This window comes from Bacillus rossius, chromosome 1, assembly GCF_032445375.1.
Source record: "Bacillus rossius redtenbacheri isolate Brsri chromosome 1, Brsri_v3, whole genome shotgun sequence".
NCBI classification, from domain to species: Eukaryota; Metazoa; Arthropoda; class Insecta; order Phasmatodea; family Bacillidae; genus Bacillus; species Bacillus rossius.
Window position 1 is genome coordinate 285,660,755 of NC_086330.1, and position 23,724 is coordinate 285,684,478.

Below are 23,724 nucleotides of genomic sequence, written 5' to 3' on the forward strand. Positions count from 1 at the left end.
TAACCTCAAATTTGACAAAAAAAAATTTGTAACTAATTATTATTATTGGAATGCATGGGTAAGGCTATAATCTGGGTTGTTACTAAATAAAATAACTTTTTTCCTGAAAGAAATTAAACCATATCTCTTAATAGTTAGTAAACCTAAAAGTTCCAGTTTTATATTCCATTTAATTCTCCTTAGCCATACTGCATGAAAATGTTAAAGCAAAAAGTATGCAATATATATATTTTTTTCATTTTGTGAAAGTTTAGCCACTCAAAAAGTCAGCACGTTTAACTGTGTGGAATGTAAATATAAAATAATAACATGAAATGGGGCATAACCCCTTAAGCAAATAAAAAAAAATAGTACGATTATAGAGGTGCGTCGCAGAGTATCAACCTGCTACTTTGTAACTGATACATGCCTGTATCAGGTACTGCCAACGAGTTCACTATTCAAGTATCAAGTACTTTAGTATCAGTTTAGAATTCACAGTGAACAACACCACAGCCAATGTGCGCAGAACCCGATCGCAGATGACGGTCACTTGGGCGGAGCTTGTGAAAGGGGAGGAAGCGGCACGACGAATAAGGGATAAAGAAGGGAAAGAATGTAGGGGAGGAAGCGCAGGGGAAGGCGTTGAAGGAGAGGCGCAGAGTGAAATTGTTACGAGTCGTTTTGTTTATTGTCCCACATCAAAGTACGCTCAGTGCGCAGTGCGTGCTTCTTGCGAAGACTGAAGACTCTAGTTAGTACGATAATAGCGATACAAGACCAAGGACACTGGTTCTAGATCCATCATCCTTTTGTGATAGATATGTGGATCTACGATCTAGGGAGCAAAGCTAAAACACCATCTCGTTCAATAATAAAACTAATGAAATTTTAATATTAAAAAGTACATTAATAAAAGATATAATATTTATATTTGTGCACCTAACAGCTATGAAAATGCAAATAAATTCTCATTTGACCCTAATAACAGATGTAATCAACAAACGCACTTTCTTTTTTCGAAAACAATTAGTAACTAGTGTTTTCATACATTAAAATATTACAATTTTATAAAAAATTAAAAATAAAAAAAACAGATAGGTACATTAGAAAGAATACTATATCAATAGACATTTGAGTTACATCAGGCAGATAGCAGTGCCAATAGCGATAAAAAAACAAACACTTTGCAAGTTCAGTCACTATTTAACAAATAGTATTGCATTATAACTTAGTTTTTGTTTACACAAATTACACTTAGCAAACTCATTATTTTCCGATTCTCCTTACGGTTGCACGGTCTGCGTACGCGGAGCTTTTTTTTTTACTTTGGAGAGAAGTAAGAACAGGGAGGGGAGGTTGGAAGAGAGTGAGAAATACTCCTTTAACGTCAGAAAGGGGGGAATGAAGTATGAAGAGGAGAAGGGAGGGGCTGCAGATTACGAAAGGCGTGGAAAGAGAACACTGATACCTTTTTATGCTGGTGATGACGGCACGGAGGATGTGTAACCTGTAACGAGAATGCTTACTGCTCTAGCGGATACAGAAGTATCAGTTACTTGTAAGTAGTACATTACTGTATCAGTAACAGGTTTAAACAGATACCGAAAATTGCTGTAACAACCCACCTCTAGTACAATACATTCATCCATTGAAAGTTAAAGTCCGGCTTGAATGAAAGGATGTATCAGGCTGTACTTTTTGTTTAACATCTCAGGGGCAGCGAGGTCATTGGAGAGTATTATGCAACTATGCAGGAGGCTCAAAGGTTTATTTATTCATCAAACTGTTTCCATTACTTGTTTAAAATCTGTCTGGATGCATTTTGAAGTTAAGTTTTTCAACAATAAAATCTATCGAGATGCGAAAGTGTTCTAAAACATACTATAATATTACGTACGGGTAAGACATAAAAACATTATCAATAGCAGAGAAAAACTAAGTGTAAACACAAAAAGGAGGAGGGGGTATGTCATAGTCCATTATTTAAAAGTAGTGATGAGTTGAATCCCAATTCCCTTTAATTTGAATGTTGAATCCAAATCTAGGTCTCAAAGTCCAAAATAAAATAATGTATAAGAAATGAATAATATTAACAATGTTGTTGAAACATTACCAAAATCAACTCATATTGTAATTTTATTTATATAATTACATTTTTAGAATACATTATTTTGGGGAATGGTAACATAGTGAGCATGAAGAAGAAAAAATTGACCTACTAAACTTCAGAGGTTATTAAGTGTTGAATTTTTTATTTACTTTATTTCCTTTGATATTTTTCGTCTAATCTTTTTCCTCGAATATCAAATCCTTCAAATACTATGTAAAGATTTAGTGGAACATTACATACATATATTTTACTCACGGGCCTATGGTGGTTGGATGGTCAAATCACTGCCTCCCACTGATGCAATCCTGTTTCTATTCTGGTCTGGGTAAAACCCAGATTTTTCTGCAAGTGGGAAACATGGGCAATATTTTTGTTGGGCGGCGGGTGATTTCTCAGCGTACTCCTGTTTTACTCAACTTTTAATTTTTTCTGCTCTGTTTTCATCTAATTACTGTGTGAAAACTACTAATTTTATAAGTCAGAATCCACAACTTCAACAATTCATTGTGATCAGCAGTTACATGTTTCAAATCCATTTTAAACTTTACCAAATTATTTAAAACCTCATATGTACTTATTACCTTGCTCGCCAACCAACTGGATGTCCAAAAAATAAAGATGTTATGTAAACATATATAAATCTGATGTAGTCGTAAATAAGGGCTAGTAACGAATAATTTGGAATATTTATTTACACTTACTATGCGAACCCAAAAATTTACAAATCTTTTTGCAAACAATTTAGAGAGTGAAATAACCATGATCATACGCTGGGGCCGTTCACCCAGGGTTCTACAGCAGCACACACGGCTTGTGCGTGCCATCCGGCACGTGACCACGGTGCCTCATTTGTCATGGCCCAGGCACCAGACTAACATTACTCCCGCGTACCGTAGCGCACAAACATATTTATGCTGTTGTAAAAGGAACTCATGGAAATAAATTTCATTCTATGATTTGATTATTAAATAGAGGTTTTTCTTATTTGATTTTAATAGTTTTACATCCAAATTTTTTTATGCATATATATCTATACTGTACTAATATTATAAAGCTGAAGAGTTTGTTTGTTTGTTTGTTTGTTTGAACGCGCTAATCTCAGGAACCACTGGTCCGATTTGAAAAATTCTTTCAGTGTTGGATAGTACATTTATCGAGGAAGGCTATAGGCTATATTATATTATCAATAACATTAGGGATCCTTACTAAAACTCCAATATAGAATCAAATGTGTTGGAGGCGGTTAGATACAACATGCTGTACACGTACGAAGTGTGTGTTGACAATGCCTCAGGCGCTAGAAGTTTATTTCCTATTGCCTATTAACATTGTTGCCACACACTAGATGCCTTATCATTCATAATTTTCCCATACAAGTAAAAAACACCCGTGTGATATTAACAACGAAGCAATCAGTACCCTCATAAGAGTTCAATTAGTATTTAAATACTTTTGTTCACTTTAAATCGCAAACCTAAACTATTGTTTTTTTCCTCTCTCTGTGTTTAATTTGTTTTTTATTGCCCTTTTTTTTCAAGTATATATATTTAACAGACTTGAAACTTCAGAGTAATGTTCCTTATGTTAGGCAGGATAACGTTTTCCGAAAATTAGATCCCATGGGTGGTTAAAACCAGGCAACAGTGGGTACTTTGTCTGCATGAGAACAGGATTTTGCATTGTTCATACCTTCTGCGTCTCCATGGCAATGGGCATCGCGTGGCAGTGGCGTACCCACAAGGAGGGGCATGTATAATGAGCGGTGCAAGAGTGATCTGCCTGTAGACTGCTGTAGCGAAGTACGGGTACATCAGTTGTACGTTGCGTGCACGAGTGGGGCAACCATCGGTGCTATTCATTTTCTCGTCAGTACATTATACAGCATTGTAATAAATTTTCACTGAATTTTTTTTTAATTTACAATGACTGTAAATGGGAGATGTGGCTTAATTGTTTTCCATTAGTATAGCCGTGCAAAGCCGGGTCGGGCCTCTAGACTATATATATATATATATATTAATGTCCCTATTTAATGAAAACAATTTGCAATTTTTTTTTAAATACCATACTCATTATTTATTTACATTAGGTCTCTGTAATTAAAATATCTATCTGAAAAACCAATCCCATTGAATTCTGTCAATTGTTCTGATTCTAGTATTGTTTTTATATTCTCATCATTCATGTACGATGCAATCTTTCCTATCCTCTCAAGGGGGCCGCCAAATGTACAGGATGCCTTAATCTTTAAAACTCCGCCATAAAATCATAAGATCACAGCTTGTACGAAGTCCTATACAGGTGTGTTACCGATGCGGCGACTGCACATCTTTTCTGTGCCTAGTGTGTAGAGGCGAAGTGGTGTGTGATGCGCAAGCCAGTGTTGTCTTCGTGCCCTCATGCTTGTAGAGCCTGTGCGTTCGTCCAGGCGGCCCCTTCTGGCTCGAGCACCGTGTCGTGCCTGCTTGCATGTGTGCAGGTTCCTGCAGGTAGGGAAAACTTGGGAAAAAGAGAAAACTGAGGGAATGTAAAATAGGTTCCCTAAAAACCTGGAAAACACAGGGAAATCAACAAAATGTTAGTTACCAAACAGGATTAATAAATTTTTATATTTGTATTCCATTAATGTCTTATAACTAGAATCTATTTTAGTCAAAATTCATGTATATTAAAAAACCCATCTGTTTTTATCATTAATTACACGCTTGAGAAATAATCAGTGTATCAACTGTGTGTGGATTTAATGATTAGAACCCTGATGAGATGTCAATTGTCATTCACCAGATCAAGATCACTACTGTATTGTTTCAAGATTTGATCAATTAAGCCAGCCACACACGCTCCGGTTTTCCTCAGAGGTCTGCCTCAAGGTGCTCTGCCTCAAGGCAGACCTGAAATGGGGGGTGCGTCCACACGTTCGGGTCTCCTAGAGTTACCATGAGGCGTATGTGTCAGTAGTATACCTGCAATTATGGCGTAAACAGACGATGCTCTTGCTGTCGTTGGATTGCTTATAGCAACGGGAAAATGAAGACACAGAAAGTAAAAGGAAAAGTGTGGTGCAAAGACTGGTTAAAAAAAAGACAAAAATATTCACACAAATTTGTTGAATAAGCTGAGATTCGCGCCAAAAGATTGGCGTAATTACTTAAGGATGGTTCCAGTGGCATCAATAATTGGGAAATAGGACATACAACAGGAAATTAAACAGATAAAAATACCAAGATTGTAGGCTCATAAACTTTGTCGGCACCACTTCCACTTTTCTTTGAATTCTTCACTTTTTTCGCTTCTTTGCAAATATTGCTTCTAAAATAATTTTTTTTTAAATTACTACATCTTTGTTGTCAGTAGGCTCTATTTCTTTCATTTTTTTTCATTAATCGTTCGTATGCGATCATGATATTCTTTCGCTTTACTTGCCGTAAGCAAGGAGAATCCTTGCACAGATTAATAAATTCCTCTAATACTTTGCGTGTTTGAGAAGACATGGATACCACAGAAAGTATTCGGACTAAGCTTACTCGCAGATGTACGGGGAGGCACTGACAGGTCGCCTCAAGGTTTGCCTGAGCTCTGGTACACACGCACCGGAAACGTGTGAGGAAGGGACGTACCTTGAGGCGAACGAAGGTATTTTCGATTTTCACTCCAGTCGTCTCTTTCCAGGAAACCTCAAGGTACAATAACATACACATACTCCGGTCTACGTTATGATTCTGTACCTTGAAGCAGACCTCTGAGTAACACCGGAGCTTGTGTGGCTGGCCTTATAGTGGTTTTATGTTACAAACCTGTAGTTTTGGTTGAATAGCACTGATGGGAATTATAACAATGCAATCTGTGTAGTGTGGGAGGAAAATATCCTATGGTCAGTTTGACTTGTAACATGTGGTTACGATAAATGTTTGTAATCTAATATATTTGTGTTATCTTGCAAGTTTGATAAATGAGACAGGTAAAACAAAGGGTAACTCAGGAAAAGTATCTAGAGCAAGAGAGTGTTCTTTTGGTCACAGGGCAGGAGCCAGTGGCGCCTGGCATCGCGGTGGCACCGCAGAAGCTGGCACTCACTAGCACCCAGCAGAAACAGCAAGAAATCCTGAAGCAGGTGGAGCAAGCGTTCGTGCCCAGGGATCCGCCCCCGGAGTTTGAGTTCGTTGCTGACCCGCCGTCCATCTCAGCCCTTGACCTGTGAGTGCCCCTTCCCTTCCATTTCCCTCCACGCCGCAAGCTCCTCGGTGGCCGCTCTCGCAGGTGTGGCGAGGGCCGCCAGGTCTGCTCGGAGCCCACTGTAAACCTGGAGGCCTTCTGTGTCTAAATGTGCAACACGAAACCCTATTTGTGGTGGAGGAAATTGTTGATAAAATTTTTAAAACTATTTTAGACTTTTATAATATTTATATTAATTTAAATTATGCCTTAATGTTGCCAAATGCAAAAGCAGTGTGTGTGTGCGTGTGTGTGTCTGTCTATATATATATATATATATATATATATATATATATATATATATATATATATATATATATATATATATATATATAAAAGTGATTTAAAACATGTTTCTGGATTATGGACAAACGCCACTGTTGGTTTGCACTGTATGTCATAGTGAAACTGCAATAATGGAAAATAAATTTTGAATTCACAAAACACACTGAAAAACAAGCTAAAATCATCTAATGTCAGTACATATGTTCATTGTAGTGTAATGTTTTTTCTGACAAACTCCTTTACTGTCTATTCATTTAACATTTGACATTGGCTGATTTTTGCTTGTTATTCTGTGCATTTGTGTATTAATATTAATTGTCCATTATTATGATTTCGCTATGACATCAATCTTTCCTCTCGCAAAGACAATGAAAAAAATGTAATATAAAAATGTAAAAAAAATTATTTTTTGAAAATATTACTTCTGATTTACTCCACCACCAGTTTACCCCATCTTAACCAACAAAAATAATTCCTCTGTGCACCATGGTGACTAGAGATTTAACTTGCAATGACACTAACTAGGAAAGTTGGTCTGGGAATGGGCCATGTCTATAGTGAGTCATAGAAAACAATCCCATAAATCTCCCTGGGGTGATTTCAGCAAACCACGGAAAACAAAATTCGGGATGGCCAGACCTATATCATGTCATGTTCACATAGTTAAATGTATTTTTGTGTGTGTGATGGAGCATGTTAGTGCAGCATTAAGACATCAGATTCTCATTCTAAAGGTCCCAGGGTTGAATCTTGGTCAAGAAGTCTCAATCTCGGTTTTATGTGGTTTCCCAAAATTACTCCAGCCAATGTGACCATGGTTTCTGAGTACAGACCATCGTGGATTGGAAGCTCCCTATTAGCTATGTCAGGTGTTACAGCTCTAATGGTCTCGTAGTCAAGTGTCAAATTATTTACCCATCAAGCTATCTACACTCACTATAAATATCGTAGTTACATGTAAGGTTGAAAATAAATTTGAATACTAGGGGAATTTTTCAGAATAAAAGTGTCATTCTTGCCTTGGTCAACTTTACTTAGGGGCAATGTAATTCTATAGCATTTAGAAATTTATTCTTCTAAAATCATCATACAAATCTTGACCTGTGAGAAGATGATAACCACTACTTTTGACTAAAGCAAATACAGCTTAACAGGATCTTTTAACTTAATTCAACATTATTAATTTTGTCTTTTAAGAGACCTTCAAAATAAACTCCTAGATAGTATCAAAATCTTTAAACCTTCCTGAGCCCCAAGAATAAAATTAATTACTGAATTATTCCTCTTTACAAGGAGAGGCTTAAACTATGTGAGTAGAAGCAGCTCTTTAAAGAGATTAAAGTAGAGCTTGAGGAAAATTTTTTATTTATCTGTTAAGCCCGAGGCATGGCACAGTAGTTAAGCTCATTGTCTGACAATCCACTGGCTCAGGTTTGATAACCACTGGTACTGTTTTATTTCTCAGGTACTGTTTTATTTCTCACTTTATAAACTATTAATTACAGAATTTAAATATATTATTTAACAGTTAAATGTAGATATTTTAAATGAATATGTTCAATTTAGTAAATTTACTGTAATTTAGTCAGTTAACATATTTAAAGAGGAATTGTTTTAAATGATACATTTTTGAATTGTATTTACTGTCAAATGTGGTTTGTGATTTTAACTTTTGTTCTTCAGTAGCAATGATTAGCAAATGTTTAGCAACGTTTTGTTATATTTACATTTTATCCTTTTTTCTTTATTCTCTTTTGTGCATTCAGAGCACATAGACCTAGTAGCTGTTTCAAATCCCCTATACTCGGCCATTTCTTTACCTTTTAACCTACACTTTATAACAGTATGTACAGTTGTGAACAGCGTCTTGCCACCTGCAGTCATTTGTCATAAAAACGTGTTCTTTGATTGGAAAATAAAAAAGTTTAATATAACATTTCTTCTGATAATAAAAAAAAGCACTCAAGATAATTACTTGCTAGAATTTTTGTAAATGTTTCTTTTATTCAAACTCTTATCCAATTATGTAATTTAACTTTTTAAGTACATTTAAATTCTATAATTAATAGTTTAAAAAAGCAAAAAATTAAAAAAAAAATTGGTTGTCTGTAAAGTCGGTTTACGGGCGATAGTTTAACGTGACGTCATAACAAAACATTGATGAAATGATTGTATACTTTTATGAATAAAATTGAATCATTTTTATTGAATTATCACTATTTTGTATGGATACAAAGAAGGAGTGAAATGAAATCTACAATTTAATTGATAAATTTACTTTTATTTGCACTCATTATTCAAATATGTTTATTACTTTAACGAAGAGATTATTTTAACTATAACTTTTATACATGTTTGCAATTTAACATCAAGATCGTCGAGAATGTTTTACTTTTTTTTCGCAATTACACTTTTAATGACGAAGATTGTTCGTCGTGAAATTAAACGTAGAATTTAATAAAAATGCCCTTGCAGTTAATAACATAAGTATTAGTAAGTTTAAAAAAGAATTTCGGCTTTAATCTCTAACCAAGACGCTCGTGGTGCGCTGGAGCCGAGATTAAAATTTGTCGAGAATATTTTATGTTTTTATGTCTTCCAGTGCTCAAAATGATATGCAATTGTGGCCCCGGGCACAACATTTTATTTATAATTAATTAATAATAACGCCCCTCGCGATAAACAAAGGAAAATATGTATTAAGAGTGCCTGGTTGCCGCGGAAGCGGACAGATAGTGCGATTCATTATGTTCGCGTCCGTCACCGTAGATGACAGCACCGTAGGGGAATAATATTATTTCGTTTTTATAATAAGATTTTATAACTAATATGCATCCCAAATACACCAAACTATTTATAATGTGTTACAATATTTTTTAAAACATTGTGCAAAAGATCCCGGGTGTAATTTGAATTATTATGTGTAACTGTAAAACATCATTGTTCGTACAAAAACGTATTTGATAATTCAACATTACTTTTAAATAACCGTACCGTTTGTGCTGAAAATTGGTGGATGATTGTTAAATTACATAATATTAATAATTCAAACGACAAAAAACATGATTGAAAAGTCAAATCGATGGTTGTTGCAATCGAATAGAAGAGGGATGCGGCACAAGCGTACAATGAACGTAATGGGACACATCGTAGTGGGACAATGTGCGTTACGGGACACTTTTTTGTGCATGCAGCCGGCGTTCATCAATTTATTAGACGTCACGTCAAAAAAAAACAATACCAGTGGGTATTAAACCGGAGCCAGAGGATTGCCAGACAATGTGCTTGACCACTGCGCCATGCCGTGAACTTGACAAAAAATTGAAAAAACATCCCTCAAACTCTACTGTAAAATCTTTAGATCTTTTTCTCACTTCTTAAGGTCCACTCAGGCACAATATATTAGGAGTTGAAAAAGGCCACCTACCTGCTTCTACTCATACATTTTAAGGCAAATAGTTGAGTCCTGACTTGGACACTCCCCTTGTTAGAGAAAACTAAACTTATTCATTTATTTGTAATATGCACTCCCTCTGTTGGTGTGAGAATCTGAATAGAGATGATTCCACTTCAAATTTTGTGCACTTCAAGGTATTTAAAGGACCCTCCTGACCCAAGTGAACCCTAATGATGTTAAATTTTGACGTGACAACGTCTAATAAATCGATGAACGCCGGCTGCACGCACAAAAAAGTGTCCCATAACGCACATTGTCCCACTACTATGTGTCCCATTATGCTCATTGTACGCTTGCGCCGCATTTCTCTTCCACTCGATTGGAACAACCATCGATTTGACTTTTCAATCATGTTTTTGTCGTTTGAATTATTAATGATATGTAATTTAACGATCGTCCACCGATTTTCAGTACAATTGGTACGGTTATTTAAAAGTAATGTTGAATTTTTAAATACGTTTTTGTACGAACAATGGTGTTTTGCAGTTGCACATAATAATTCAAATTATACCCGGGATCTTTTGCACAATGTTTTAAAAATTATTGTAACACATTATAAATAAGTTTGGTGTATTTGGGATAAATAATTGTTATAAAATCGTATTATAAAAACGAAATAATATTATTCCCCTACGGTGCTGTCATCTACGGTGACGGACGCGAACCGAACGAATCGCACTATATGTCCGCTTCCGCGGCAACCAGGCACTCATTAATACATATTTTTCTTTGTTTATCGCGAGGGGCGTTAATATTAATGAATTATAAATAAAATTTCGTGCCCGGGACCACAATTGCATATCATTTTGAGCACTGGAAGACATAAAAACGTAAAATATTCTCGACGAATTTTAATCTCGGCCCCAGCGCACCACGAGCATCTTGGTTAGAGATTAAAGCCAAATTTTTTTTTTAAACTTACTAATACTTATTTTATTAACTACAAGGGAATTTTTATTAAATTCTACGTTTAATTTCACGATGAACAAACTTCATCGTTAAAAGTGTAATTGCGGAAAAAAGTAAAAGATTCTCGACGATCTTGAAGTTATATAGTAAACATGTATAAAAGTTATAGTTAAAATAATCTCTTCGTTAAAGTAATAAACTTTTTTGAATAATGAGTTTTAATAAAAGTAAATTTATCAATTAAATTGTAGATTTCATTTCACTCCTTCTTTGTATCCATACAAAATAGTGATAATTCAATATAAATGATTCAATTTTATTCATAAAAGTATGCAACCATTTCATCAATGTTTTGTTATGACGTCACGTTAAACTATCATCCGTAAACCGACTTTACAGACAACCAATTTTTTTAATCTTGTGCCAGGAACACTACAGTCTTCAAACCCTACAGACTTACTCTATAGACTCCTTTCCAGGAGTGAAGCCTGCCCAATAAGTCTCAAACATTGGCTAACACTTATTTGAGAACCACTGTTCCAGAACGTTTCAGCCCCACCCCACCCAATTTTCTCAAACAGGGTTCAGTTTAGCTGAGTAGGTCCCCATTTCATTTGAGACATGTGGGTGCAACCCGTGCTAATTACGCCACAGTGCGACCTGAAAACCATCAGCATGACGGCCGTACTAAGGTACTCAGAAATTTATGTCGGCACAACGTGCAAGAATACTAGCCTCGTGCCTCCAATTGCTGAGTCACGCCGCTGGGCAGGTGTAGCACCCACCCACAGTCTGAACTATGGAACATTTAAAATTTAAATTAGGTGGTACTGACAAAATATTGTGCTTACCATTATCCAAGTACTTGTAGTTATACAAGAATCTTATGTAAACCTACTGAAGTGCTACTTTTTAGTAAAACGCCTTGAATATTTCACATTATTTCATTATTTGGGATACAAGTCTTGCTTGAAAAGTGTCATGTTTGTAACTCTTACAAAATAACATTGTCTCTTGTATTGCATCTGTCTGTACAATGTGTATTGTTTTCATTTTTAACACCATTTATTGCTTATGTTTTCTTTTAAGTATTAGGGTAAGTGGAAAGCCTGTAATAGTCGAGAAATTTATAATATCTGGGAAGAAAAAAAGTTGAGGAATTGTCTTGTCTTAGAGAATAGGTTAGTTCAGGGAGCTAAAATGAAGCGTTAAGACAAAGGCATGTCATCTATTGCTAACCCATTGACCATGCCAATGTTCAGTCTTAGGTTAGGTTTGTAATGCCAAGTGTTTTCAAGCAGTCATATTCTAAGGCATGTGAGGTTGATTCAGTTTATGATGGTGCCTCAGAGTGTGATGTAAGTAAAACCACTTTGTACAAACTAATTTTACAAAATTCTTATATTTTAAAAATTAAATTCACTGGAAATATAAAAAGCCACAAAATATCGACTCAATACATTAATTTGTTTCTATATAGAAGTGTTTTATGTTTTTGTCTGGGAAAATTATTTGAGATATCTAGAAAAGTCTAGGAATTGGGTTTTGTAGGGTTTTGCTAGATATCCTGTGTTGTGTAAAAAGTACAGTCGCTAGAATGGTTACGGAATTAAAGGATCCAAATGTACCTGTGGCTGTGATCTGCTTGCTTCTGTTTGGTCGCAGGGACATAGTGAAGCTGACGGCGCAGTTTGTCGCCCGTAACGGGCGCCAGTTCTTGACGAACCTCATGAATCGCGAGCAGAGGAACTACCAGTTTGACTTCTTGCGCCCACAGCATTCTCTCTTCCAATACTTCACCAAGCTTCTGGAGCAGTACACCAAGGTGCTTGTTGTGCCACCAAGATAGGCCTATGCACTCATATGTTTGAGTAAAATTCAAATATTAATATAAACAGATATGTATTAACTCAAATCTAAGATCTAATTGATGCTTGGACTAATATTAAACTACCCTATTTTATTTGAAATCAATATGCTGTAGATTTTAGGATAAATATCAAAATATCTTATTTACTTGAATCCAAGACACCATCGATTCTTTGACAAAGTCAAAATACCATTATTACTAGGATCTAAGACACAGTTGATTCTAATAATACATAAGAATACCATAGTTAATATATAATACAATTAAAGACACACTTGATTTTAAATTGCAGACTTCTTTTTTTTATTTTTTGTAAAAGAAAATGTTTAATTAGACATTTATGATGTTCTTCAATTTGAGCAAATTTTTATTTGTAATATGTGAGTGGTAATACAAGTGCATCACTTATTGTTAGAGTCCCGTAAAAATGGTTTTATTTTTCCTTAAATTTCGTTTTGAAGAAATCAAATTTCGGTTTTATGTTTACTTTAACTTTTGAGAATGGTTTTATGACCTACAAGTTTTGCTTGGCTAAATAATAGTGGCACGGCGTATACTCGTATACTGCACTCTAAAGTCAACACTATTGGCAAATAAAAATTGTAGGCTTGAAACAGCTCGGGCACGGCCCGGTGTCGCCTAGCGCGCTGCCTCGGCACGGCCCGGTGTCGCCTAGCGCGCTGCCTCGGCACGGCATGTCTCAACTTAGTATTCTTTTAATATTTCTTGCTGCTGTTCTTTGTCCCGTTGACGCCGTATTCACTTGCTCTGCGGTCGTATTGCATTTGCTGAGAAGTGTAGTTACGGCAGTTAAAGGTCACTGATTTTGCTTATCAATCGGCGTAGTGCCATGTGTTCATGTTTACGAGTAGTAGAGGTGTAAAAGTAACGAAAAAAAGTGTACCCGTATGTATTCGTTACTATAACAATTAGTACTCGTTACTATCGTGACGCTACGTTACTTGTTACTTCTGATACCGCATAACATGCAATGTTATGTTGCAGCAACGAATCGAGTCGTATTGCGTACGCGTACAGTATGACGTCACGTAAATAATAATAAATAGAATATAAACAATTAACAATATTTGATAATTAACAGTTTTTGTTAACCAAGAAACAATTAAATCTCATTAGAGCGGTTTTATTATATTATCTCTTTTAAGATAAAAACAACAAAAAACGTGAAAATACGCGATAATAAATAACAAAAACATACATATTTCTAATTTGTAAAAAATACTTTCTTATAAACAGTAAAAAACTTGGACGACAAATTTCCATATTATACTTAATAAACAAACATCGTTCTTTGTAACGTAAATTCATCGAATATGCGCGCGCATGCGTAAAACATACGAAAAATGTGAGTAACGAAATCCAGCCGTGTGTAACGTTTCGTTACTCGATACTAGATGGCGCACCCGTTACTCAGTCAGTACCGAATACTAGGGCTGGGCGATTAATCGAAAATGACGATTTCGATTCGATTCCGTAAATAATCGAAATCGTTTCTTCTCTAAAATTAAGATTCGAAAAATTCGAACTTTGTCTAGGTCATTTGCATGGTGACAATTTCCACAAATTCCGTTAAATTGCACATAAACTTTGTATGTACGTAAATCCTCAATGAATATTCCATTTAGCGACGTTCTTCATATCTACGAACTTTGGTTCTGCCAAACACTCATGATTCATAAGCAATATTTACCTCCAATCCTCTAAATAACAACACTCATTTTGTTCAAAATGGGAAAAAAAATCTTTATTACAAACGGCCGAGAAACACATTAATTATGCAATTGGAAAGTCCACGAACCAATTGTCCAATAAGTTTCATTTCTGGGCTGTGAATATAACCTCAATCACCGAAAGCGGTAAATAAACACTACCTTAGCTTCATAGATATGATACCGACGTGCACGCAACACTTCCCCAAAATGGCTGCCGAATTGTGTGCAACTTGAGCGCTAATGGTGGCAAACTTCAGTACCACGGCTTGGACATAAAAAAATTCTGATTCTTCCATTGAAGCTGTGCAGTTGTTGCACTATATCTGTGATAACCACTTTGTTTTGGTTCTGGGTTCCGCTTTTATACTTTTTTTTTAAGTGAGGTAGTTTGATAGCTACACATGTGGTAGTTGTGTTCTTTTTCTTTGTCTTAACATATATGCCTTCACTGCAGTATCACAGATGCCGACGACATTAATGGAAAATGCAAGAGCGTTAGTACTGTGGAAATGAGAAATGATCATCATGTTTATTTTATTTTGTCACGTCCTCACGTCCAATACCGTGTTGAGTTTCTAGTGTGAAAACAATCTTTGTGCTGATTTTAGAAATGAATGAAAACGTGAAAGGTGCATTTAAAGGTCGAAGTGCGGTTTGTAAATTTTACGAAAAAGTGTCAGAAACGCATTAAAAATGCAAAACATGTGGCAACAAACTTAAACAAGTTCATGGGAGCACAACTAGCATGGCTAAACATCTCGCAAAACACACTGACGTATATTCCAAATTTTTAAAATTGCAATCTCAAATGAAATCTGTGGTACTTCCATCTTCATCTGTACCCAAACAGAAAATTGTCCAGCAAACTGCATTTTCTAGGTTAGAAAGATATCCAAACGATCATCCCAGAGCAGTTTCCATTACCAGTGCAATAGGCAAAATGTTGGCAACAGATCTTTAACCATTCAGCATGGTCCAAGATACAGGTTTTAGAGACCTCATGTCACTGGTTGAACCAAAATATAGCATGCCTGACCGTAGAACATTTGCAAGGCGTGTAATTCCAGATCTTTATGAACATCATCTTGAAAGAATAAAAACAAAACTGGCAACAGACATTGACGGCAGAGTAAATTCCATAGCTTTAACCACAGAAATGTGGACTTCACGAAGTAATGATTCTAAGAATGTATGCCTACATTGTTAGAAATTTTTTTACACTTGTTTACCTTATGCATTTGCTCTAGAATTAAAGAATCGAATCGAAATCGAAATTTCAAATTTTTACAGTAATTTGAATCGGAATCGAATCGAAATGAAATCTGTGGAATCGCCCAGCCCTACCGAATACATACGGTTTGCTACACCTACAGCTCTAACGAGTAGGTTGCCAAGCCAGTCAAACGTAGTTGAAAGCATGAGGTTGTTAACTGTTCAACATGAAAGGAAGAATTAAAATTTTATATTTCTCTACAAGATTAATGTGTAAATACAGCGGGTTGAAAATCATGGCAGCTATATTGTGTTGAAAACATCGCCGGTATTTTTTATTAACTTTGTGTTGATGCTCAGGTACATTTTTCTCTTTTTAATTAGTTTATGATTGCAATTACTGCTTTCGTTTCAAATTGTAATGATTACGTGACGGGAATACTGTAAATCATTATTTACTTTCATTACTACAAAGCGGCCATGTTGAAACTTAGAAAAATGGCGATGTGCCGTCAACGTCGTGTTTACTTGTTTTTCGCGATGTCTTGCATGGGTGGTCTAATTCATTATTATCAGTTTTATTTCTCGATGCTGTGCGATTTCGGTGTTTTGTCGCGAATTAAGGTAAATTGCGGTGTTATTTCGCGATATCGCGATTCGCGAAATTTCCGTGTCTCTACTTATTGTTGGTAGCTTACTAACCATATGGTGATGTCCACTAGGTTTTGTACCCTGTCTGTACTGGTCAACCTAGTGTTTATTTGGCCACTTCAACTTGAGTGTTTCTTCAGAACTGGAGATTTTTTGTGTTTTTTTTTATCCCTCTAGGGGTGTGTGATGCTTTAGAAAGTTGAAGTCTAATCAAAGAGTGATTTTCTTTGTATTTGGGAGAGTTAAAAACTTTAAATATTCTAAAGCTGGATTAAACGCCAGTGTTTAGGGCCATTAGTAACATCCACTGTGTCTGCTAACTGCGGTGTACCGAGAGAGAACTACCGTTTTTACCCACGTATGGGTTGCATATTTTATGCCGATTTTTAGTTTAAAAAATGGTAGTGTGATTCTTCTGCAAATTTATAACTTTGGGTTAAAAAAAAATTATAATTGCGGTGCGTCTTGAGCATGTGTGTTAATAACTCTCCGGTACTGGTTTCTAATAAGTATGTTACTAGTAAGTATTAATGGTTTAGTTAAAATATCTGAGCAGTGCGTGAAAAGCATTACGAACGGAGCCATTGTGTTACGTAAGCTCAGCCGACGTGCCAGTCGCCCAGCTGCAACTGGCACCGGCGAGTGACGTGACTTGCTGGGCTGGCATTCAGCTGGAGGAAGGGAAATCAAAAAATTAACTACAGTAGAACCCCAATTTTGCGAACACGGATTTAACGAAAACAGCGATTTAACGTAAAGGTTTTCAGGAACCATCAAAAAACACCAATTTATTAAAATAATATTATAGATTACCAAAAAATGAAAGTAAATTGTAATGGAATCTTATTAAAAAATACACTCTGTGGTGTCAGTAATAGAATGGAGGTACTATATACGTATTAATATGTGCCTTTGCATCATCTGTCCAAATACGAAAAAATTAAAAAAAATTGTTCAAATTGCTTAAAAACTCCGGGCGCTGTAACTGAATTGCGTAGGTGCGTGCCATTGCGCGCGCCTGGATAGATAGACTGTCCGCGACAAATGACGTCATGAAGGGTTTCTTTGTCCGCATCCCCCTCCCACATATATATCCCTGGCTTGACTCACCACGTTATCTTCCAAACACGCCCGCATAGTAACAGTGCTAGCCAATAATCACACATTTTCAAATATTCCCTTTCCCATCCTCCAGGTTTTTTTAACTTGTGATCACGTCACACCAATACGCCATTATCATTGTTCTCTAGAGGTGTAAAAGTAACGAAAAAAAGCGTCCCTGTGTGTATTCGCTACTATAACAATTAGTACTTGTTACAATCGTATCATGTTACATTACTCGTTACTTCTGATACCGCCTAACATGCTATGTTATGTTGCAGCAACGAATTGAGTCGTATTGCGTACGCGTACAGTATGACGTCGCGTAAGTAATAATAAATAGAATATAAACAATTAACAATATTTGATAATTAACCGTTTTTGTTAACCAAGAAACAATTAAATCTCATTAGAGCGGCTTTTTTACACTATCTCTTTTAAGATAAGATCAAAAAACGTGAAAATACGCGATAATAAAAAACATATTTCTAATTTGTAAACAATACTTTCTTACGTTGTTTCTGTTCCAATCTCAAACTTTGTCTACACACACTCCTTTAATAAACAGTTAAAAAACTTTGACGACGAATTTCCAAATTATACTTTACTTAATAAACAAACATCGTTCTTTGTAACGCAAATTCATCGAATAAGCGCGCGCATGCGTTAAACATACGAAAAATGCGAGTAACGAGATGCAGCCGTGTGTAACGTTTCGTTACTCGTTACTAGATGGCGCACCTGTTACTCAGTACTGAATACATACGGTTTGCTACAGCTCTATTATTATCAGTAAGAGCTTTGTGCGCGGTGTTTTAGTTTTTGGAATACGTTTTTTATAAGTGCTGCGCAGCTCAGCGAACAAAGAGTCAGCCGGCGGCTACGCCGCGCCGTAACAGCAGCTGACCGAGTACAATGACCTTTCTCCGCGTACGGCGTGCTATTGACGGAAATTTTCCATCAATTTACGGCCATTTTTTTTATTTTTTATTTTTTTACTGTGACGCAATGTGTATGTAGCTCATATTTGTTATAAACGCTGCAGGTTTCGGCTGTATTTTAATAAACTTTAACGTATTTCTTACACTTTACATATTTTTTAACGTTTTATTTTATGCCTCATTTTTCACGGTTTCTGAAAATCTGTATGTACGACCGAGGTGTACGTACGAACCGGGGGCCGTACGAGAGAGATTAAAAGACGTTGAAGATGTAAAGTTGACAAAGTCTGAGATAGCACGGCAGCACAAGATATCGGCGTCGACCCTTCTACGATATGGAAACGTAGGGACGCGATTATGAGTGCGGGGTTCATTGAAAATCGGTAAATCGGATTTAACGAAACATTGATTTAGAGTAAACATTTTCGGTAACCATAGCACTTCGTTAAATCGGGGTTCTACTGTAGTGAGTTTGTACAGAAGCGTTCTGGTAAACATCTAACTTCGGTACCTAATAAGCAAATTCATGTTTATCTCATGTTGTTCATGTTGCAAATGAACATATAATACGAAATGTGGACACAAAACTTAACATAGAATTCTTTAAAATAATGCAGAGCATCATAAATGTGCTGATAAATAAAATGTTAGCTTTTCAAGTATCAAAATTTCTGGATGCGAATCTCACATGTAATTTCTGCGCCTGCTGCTAGAATTCGCTGCCTGAATCATAAACGTTGCTTGCGACCATCACGTGCAGATGGCAGCATGAAACAACTGGAAATTTTAAACTTTTAGAAATGTTAGCAATAAAAGCAAAAATTTTTGATAAAAAGCCTTAACCCGGGCTTTGGACTTGATTTTTGACAAGGAATTTATTAGAATACTGCCCATCCTATTAAAATCCACAGAAAAGATAATACTACAAAGTTTCCGCATTTGTTAGAATTTATACGGTACTTTTATGGCATTACTAAAATATTAACCTGAAACATTAAAAAAAAATTATTATAACACTAAGTATGTGTTATATATATATATATATATATATATATAAAACACACACACATATATATATAAAACACACACACACACATATATATAAAGTGACTGAAAATAGTCGGTAAATACTTCCTCCATACAAACATTAACCATATTTAAATCAGTCCCTGAAAAAAGGGCTTCAGTACTAAATACGTAAGTTTTTTTTAAGAAAAACACAAAAAACTGTCTGTGCTTTAAGATTTTAATAATACAATAACACTTTTTTTTATATGGTACCTAATACTGTCACCACTCATATGAATTATCTATATTACTGTTCTTGTACATACAGTAGAATCCCGCTGGAACGACCCCTCACAGTTCCCGAAAAAACAGTCGTACTTACGGAAGGGTCGTTCCAGAGAATTTGGGCAATTTTTGGCCAATTTGCCCCCCCCCCCCCCCCCTCACCACCCCCCCCCCACCCCCCCCCCCCCCCCCCGGCCGTTTCACGGAAAGAACCGTCCTTTATTTGGGCAGCTTTAAAATATCATCGTGCTAACGTTATGTAACGTGGGTAGTTTATTTTTTATCCATTTATTGCCCCCCCCCCCCCCCCCTCCCTCTCTTTCGGCGTCACCATTCGTCCCGCCGCGCCGAATGCCTGCCAGACACGTCTCTCGGCGCCAGGCGAGCTAACGGACGGCGGACATAATAACCAACCGACGTGAGAAGGGAAGCGGACGTCAGAGTATTTTCCCTGGGTTTTAAAAGTGTGACAGCTGAGGTTGTTATAAATAAGGGTCGGGCCAAAAAGCTATTTTACATGGTACGTAACTGGGTGGTTTGAAATATAGAGCGGCCGAAACACAAAAATGGGCCGAAGCGATGGAAACGTTTTTTTTTACAGCTTCAGATAATGATAAACAAAAAATATATTTAAGCTATATTCAAGATAACACGAAAAATTTAATTCCAAATACACTTTTAGTTCAATAAACTATGCTTGTAAGCAGTGGAGCAGTGTATACATATATGTAACAATAACAACAAAGAACAATTGAAAAAAAAAAAACTCACCAGATTACAGCTTTATCCAACATGATATATGCGGCAGCTGTTAATTAATTTTTTTTAAGCATTTTTGTTCTTCAAAGTCACACATGTTAGACATGTCGACGAGACGTAAAACAAAAAAAACATTAACGAACATAAAAAAAATAAATACACAACACCTAACACTTTATTTATCGCCTTACTTTTTAAAAAAGTCCTTTATTGTTGCCTGCTTTTTTTTCAAGATGGCATTTTCCGAAAACTCTTTCAACTGCGTTAAGCAGGACCACACAGCATCACTCGCACCATGCCGCCTCAGAAGATATTCATAGACATCCCCAGCTTTGAGGACGTCTCTCGTCGTCGGCACAACTTCTGGCTCTTCTGCTTTTCCGTCCCCCTCCTCCTCCTCCTCCTCCTCTTCATCGCTCGGCTCCTGCCCCTTGACGTCATCGGAATCATCATCTTGTGTACCCCAAACTGCAACGTTGTCATCCGCTGTCACGAACTCTGCAAATGTGCAGTCTGGGGCCAATTGCTGCCACGATTCGTCGTCGCATGGCAGAGTGAAAATCTGTTGCTGCGGCTTCGTCGAGGGGCCCGGCTGGGGCTCGGCGTCCACTGTGGGTGGGTCGTCAGGGTCGTCAGGGTTTTCAGGGTTGGTGGCAGCGAGAGGCACATCGTCGACTGGTGTGACAAAGTTGGCGTGTCGGAAACAGTTGGCGATTACTTCTGGTTTCAATGCCCTCCAGCTGGTAACAATCGCTTCCGTTGCCCTATACACGTCCCCCTTCTTCATCTCTTTCCCGATGTTATGCTGCAACACCATGCTCCGCACAAGCATTTCCCGGTACTTCAGCTTCACCTGCTGGATTATCCCCTGGTCCAGAGGCTGAAGCATGCTGGTGGTGTTCTTAGGCAAGAACACCAGCTCAATATTTCTGAGGTTATCGAGCGGAGGATGCGCAGGGCAATTGTCGACGAACAGGACAACTTTCCTATTCATCACACCCATTTTCGCATCAAAGCTGCGAAGCCACTTCGTGAAAACTGCTGCATTCATCCACGCTTTTTTGTTGAAGTCGTAGTCGCAATGAAGAATGTTCCCCTTGAAACCTCTCGGTTTTTTTTACTTTCCTATTACTAGGGGCTTCATTTTGTCGCTGCCGTCCATGTTGCAGCAAAGGAGGACTGTGAGGCGCTCCTTGCTCCTCTTCGCACCCTTGCATACGTCCCCTTTCACCGCAAGAGTACGGTCTGGCAAGAGGTTATAAAACATCCCCAGCTCGTCTGCGTTGTAAACGTCTCGAGGCTGGTATCGGCTGAGGATGTTCTGAAGCAAGGGCAACCACTCACTTACAGACTTCGGATCAACCGACACACTTTCGCCGACTATCTTGTGGCTGGATATTCCATGCCGAGCCTTGAAACAGTTCAGCCACCCGACTGAACGCTTGAAGTCTGTCAAACCTAACTTCAAAGCAAGTTCGTCCTCCTTTGCCAACATCATTGGCCCACTCACAGGCAAATTTTGAGCTCTCAGCTCACCAAACCACTCCAACATAGCTTCGTCCAAGTTTTCGTACGTCGCGCCCCTCAAATTTTTCAGTTGCACATTGCGGTCTTGCTTCTGTACTGCATTCACAATTTCTTCTCTCTGTTTGAGAATCGTGAAGAGAGTAGACTTTGGAATGTTGTATTGCTGCGCTATCTTAGTCTTGGAAATTGTTTTCTTATCCACTTGCTGGATGATCTCATATTTTTTCATAAGCGAAAGTGTATTTCGCTTGGCACTCATTTTCACAAATGCGAAACGAAAATCCCAAAAAAAAAAATCAAAATCCGTGTAAAACTGCGTGTCTCGTCAACGATCGTTCATAGAATCAAGCCAATAATTTTACCAAATCAAAATCCAAAAACAAATGCGTGTGTCGTCAACAATATACAAAATCAAACCACTAACCAAATCGGCGTCCAAGAAACAAAGCGTAATAAGTCGTCAACAATAATAAAAACCAAGAAATATCCGAATCAACAAGCAAAAGAAGCGTATCCACCAGCGAGCAAGATCACACTAACAAGCCACAAGACAAAGACACGGGATCGAGACGGCAACAGAAATGTGCATGCGCACCACTGTTTACCGTTATCGCTAGGGTGGCCAGTCTGGACTCTGGAGGGGTGGTATCTATTTTTAGCCATGCATGCGCCTGCCAACAGTACAGCGCTCGCCAAGAAAAACGTGACGCGCAGTGCCGTACATAGTGTGTAGCGCACTTGTTTTTCATCCGATTTTACACTTTTTTTTTTCCGAATTTTTTCACGGTTCCTCGAAAAATGGTCGTTCTTACGGAATGGTCGTTCCAGAGGGGGGTCGTTCTGGAGGGATTCTACTGTAGTTTGAAAAAAAAAATATTTGTTGGACTGAAGTATTTTTTGCATGGAAAACTGTTTTATTACACATATTTTTTTTATTTTATTGTTATTTTAGTATTTATATTATTTTCAATTTTTATTATCAGATAAAATGATAGTAAAGAAGTTACAATATGTCATATTACACTACAAATTAGTTTATTTACTCAAGTACAATGTGTCAAAAAATAAATTATGTACAGTTAATCATCGTGTACTTCCAAATCAATGTTCTCCAGTTAATATTCTTGTACTTCCAAATCAATGTTTTCAGCTGTTGGCCAGTTACAAATATCAATGTAAAATTGTTCATGCTTCTCGGGAATGTAGGGCGGAAGTTTTCTTATGTCATCTAGTATTTTTTTTTTTTTAATGGGACCTTCTCTTCTGGATAAGCAATGCATGGTGGGAATTCGGGTGTCGTCATTGCTTGCCGCAAACATAAAGTATGTAGTGCCATACCATTGATAAATTTTCTTGCAACAATTGTTCCAGGCATATCTTGACTAAAAGAAAAATGCATAAAGGAACTTATGCCAAACTAATTTTTATCATCTTTCGGAACTGATCTAGGGCACATTTCTTCTGAAGCGACAAACTTTTTGTAATATTGAGACCACCTTTTTTGTAATCTGTGTTCTGATTTTACATGTGTCACCATAAACTTGTTATTGTTACTTCTCTTGATTACTAATCCAGTAATTTCTCTTAAGGAATATAAAAGGTCATGCTTCGTCAGCTGTCTTTTAATCATTGAAAAATCTTGGTCGCAGAGGAGAAACGAATGACCCCTGATGGGGAAGAAC

The 23,724-nt window shown here is 37.0% G+C and overlaps 1 protein-coding gene across 1 annotated transcript in view; it reads left to right on the forward strand.

Moving 5' to 3' along the window:
- LOC134527684 (splicing factor 3A subunit 1) overlaps window positions 1–23,724 on the forward strand; it is a 150,527-nt gene that overhangs the window by 8,544 nt on the left and 118,259 nt on the right. The window contains exons 3-4 of the mRNA XM_063360589.1: window positions 6,112–6,286; window positions 12,621–12,780. Coding sequence (XP_063216659.1) covers window positions 6,112–6,286; window positions 12,621–12,780 — 335 coding nt within the window. The remainder of the gene's footprint in view (window positions 1–6,111; window positions 6,287–12,620; window positions 12,781–23,724) is intronic.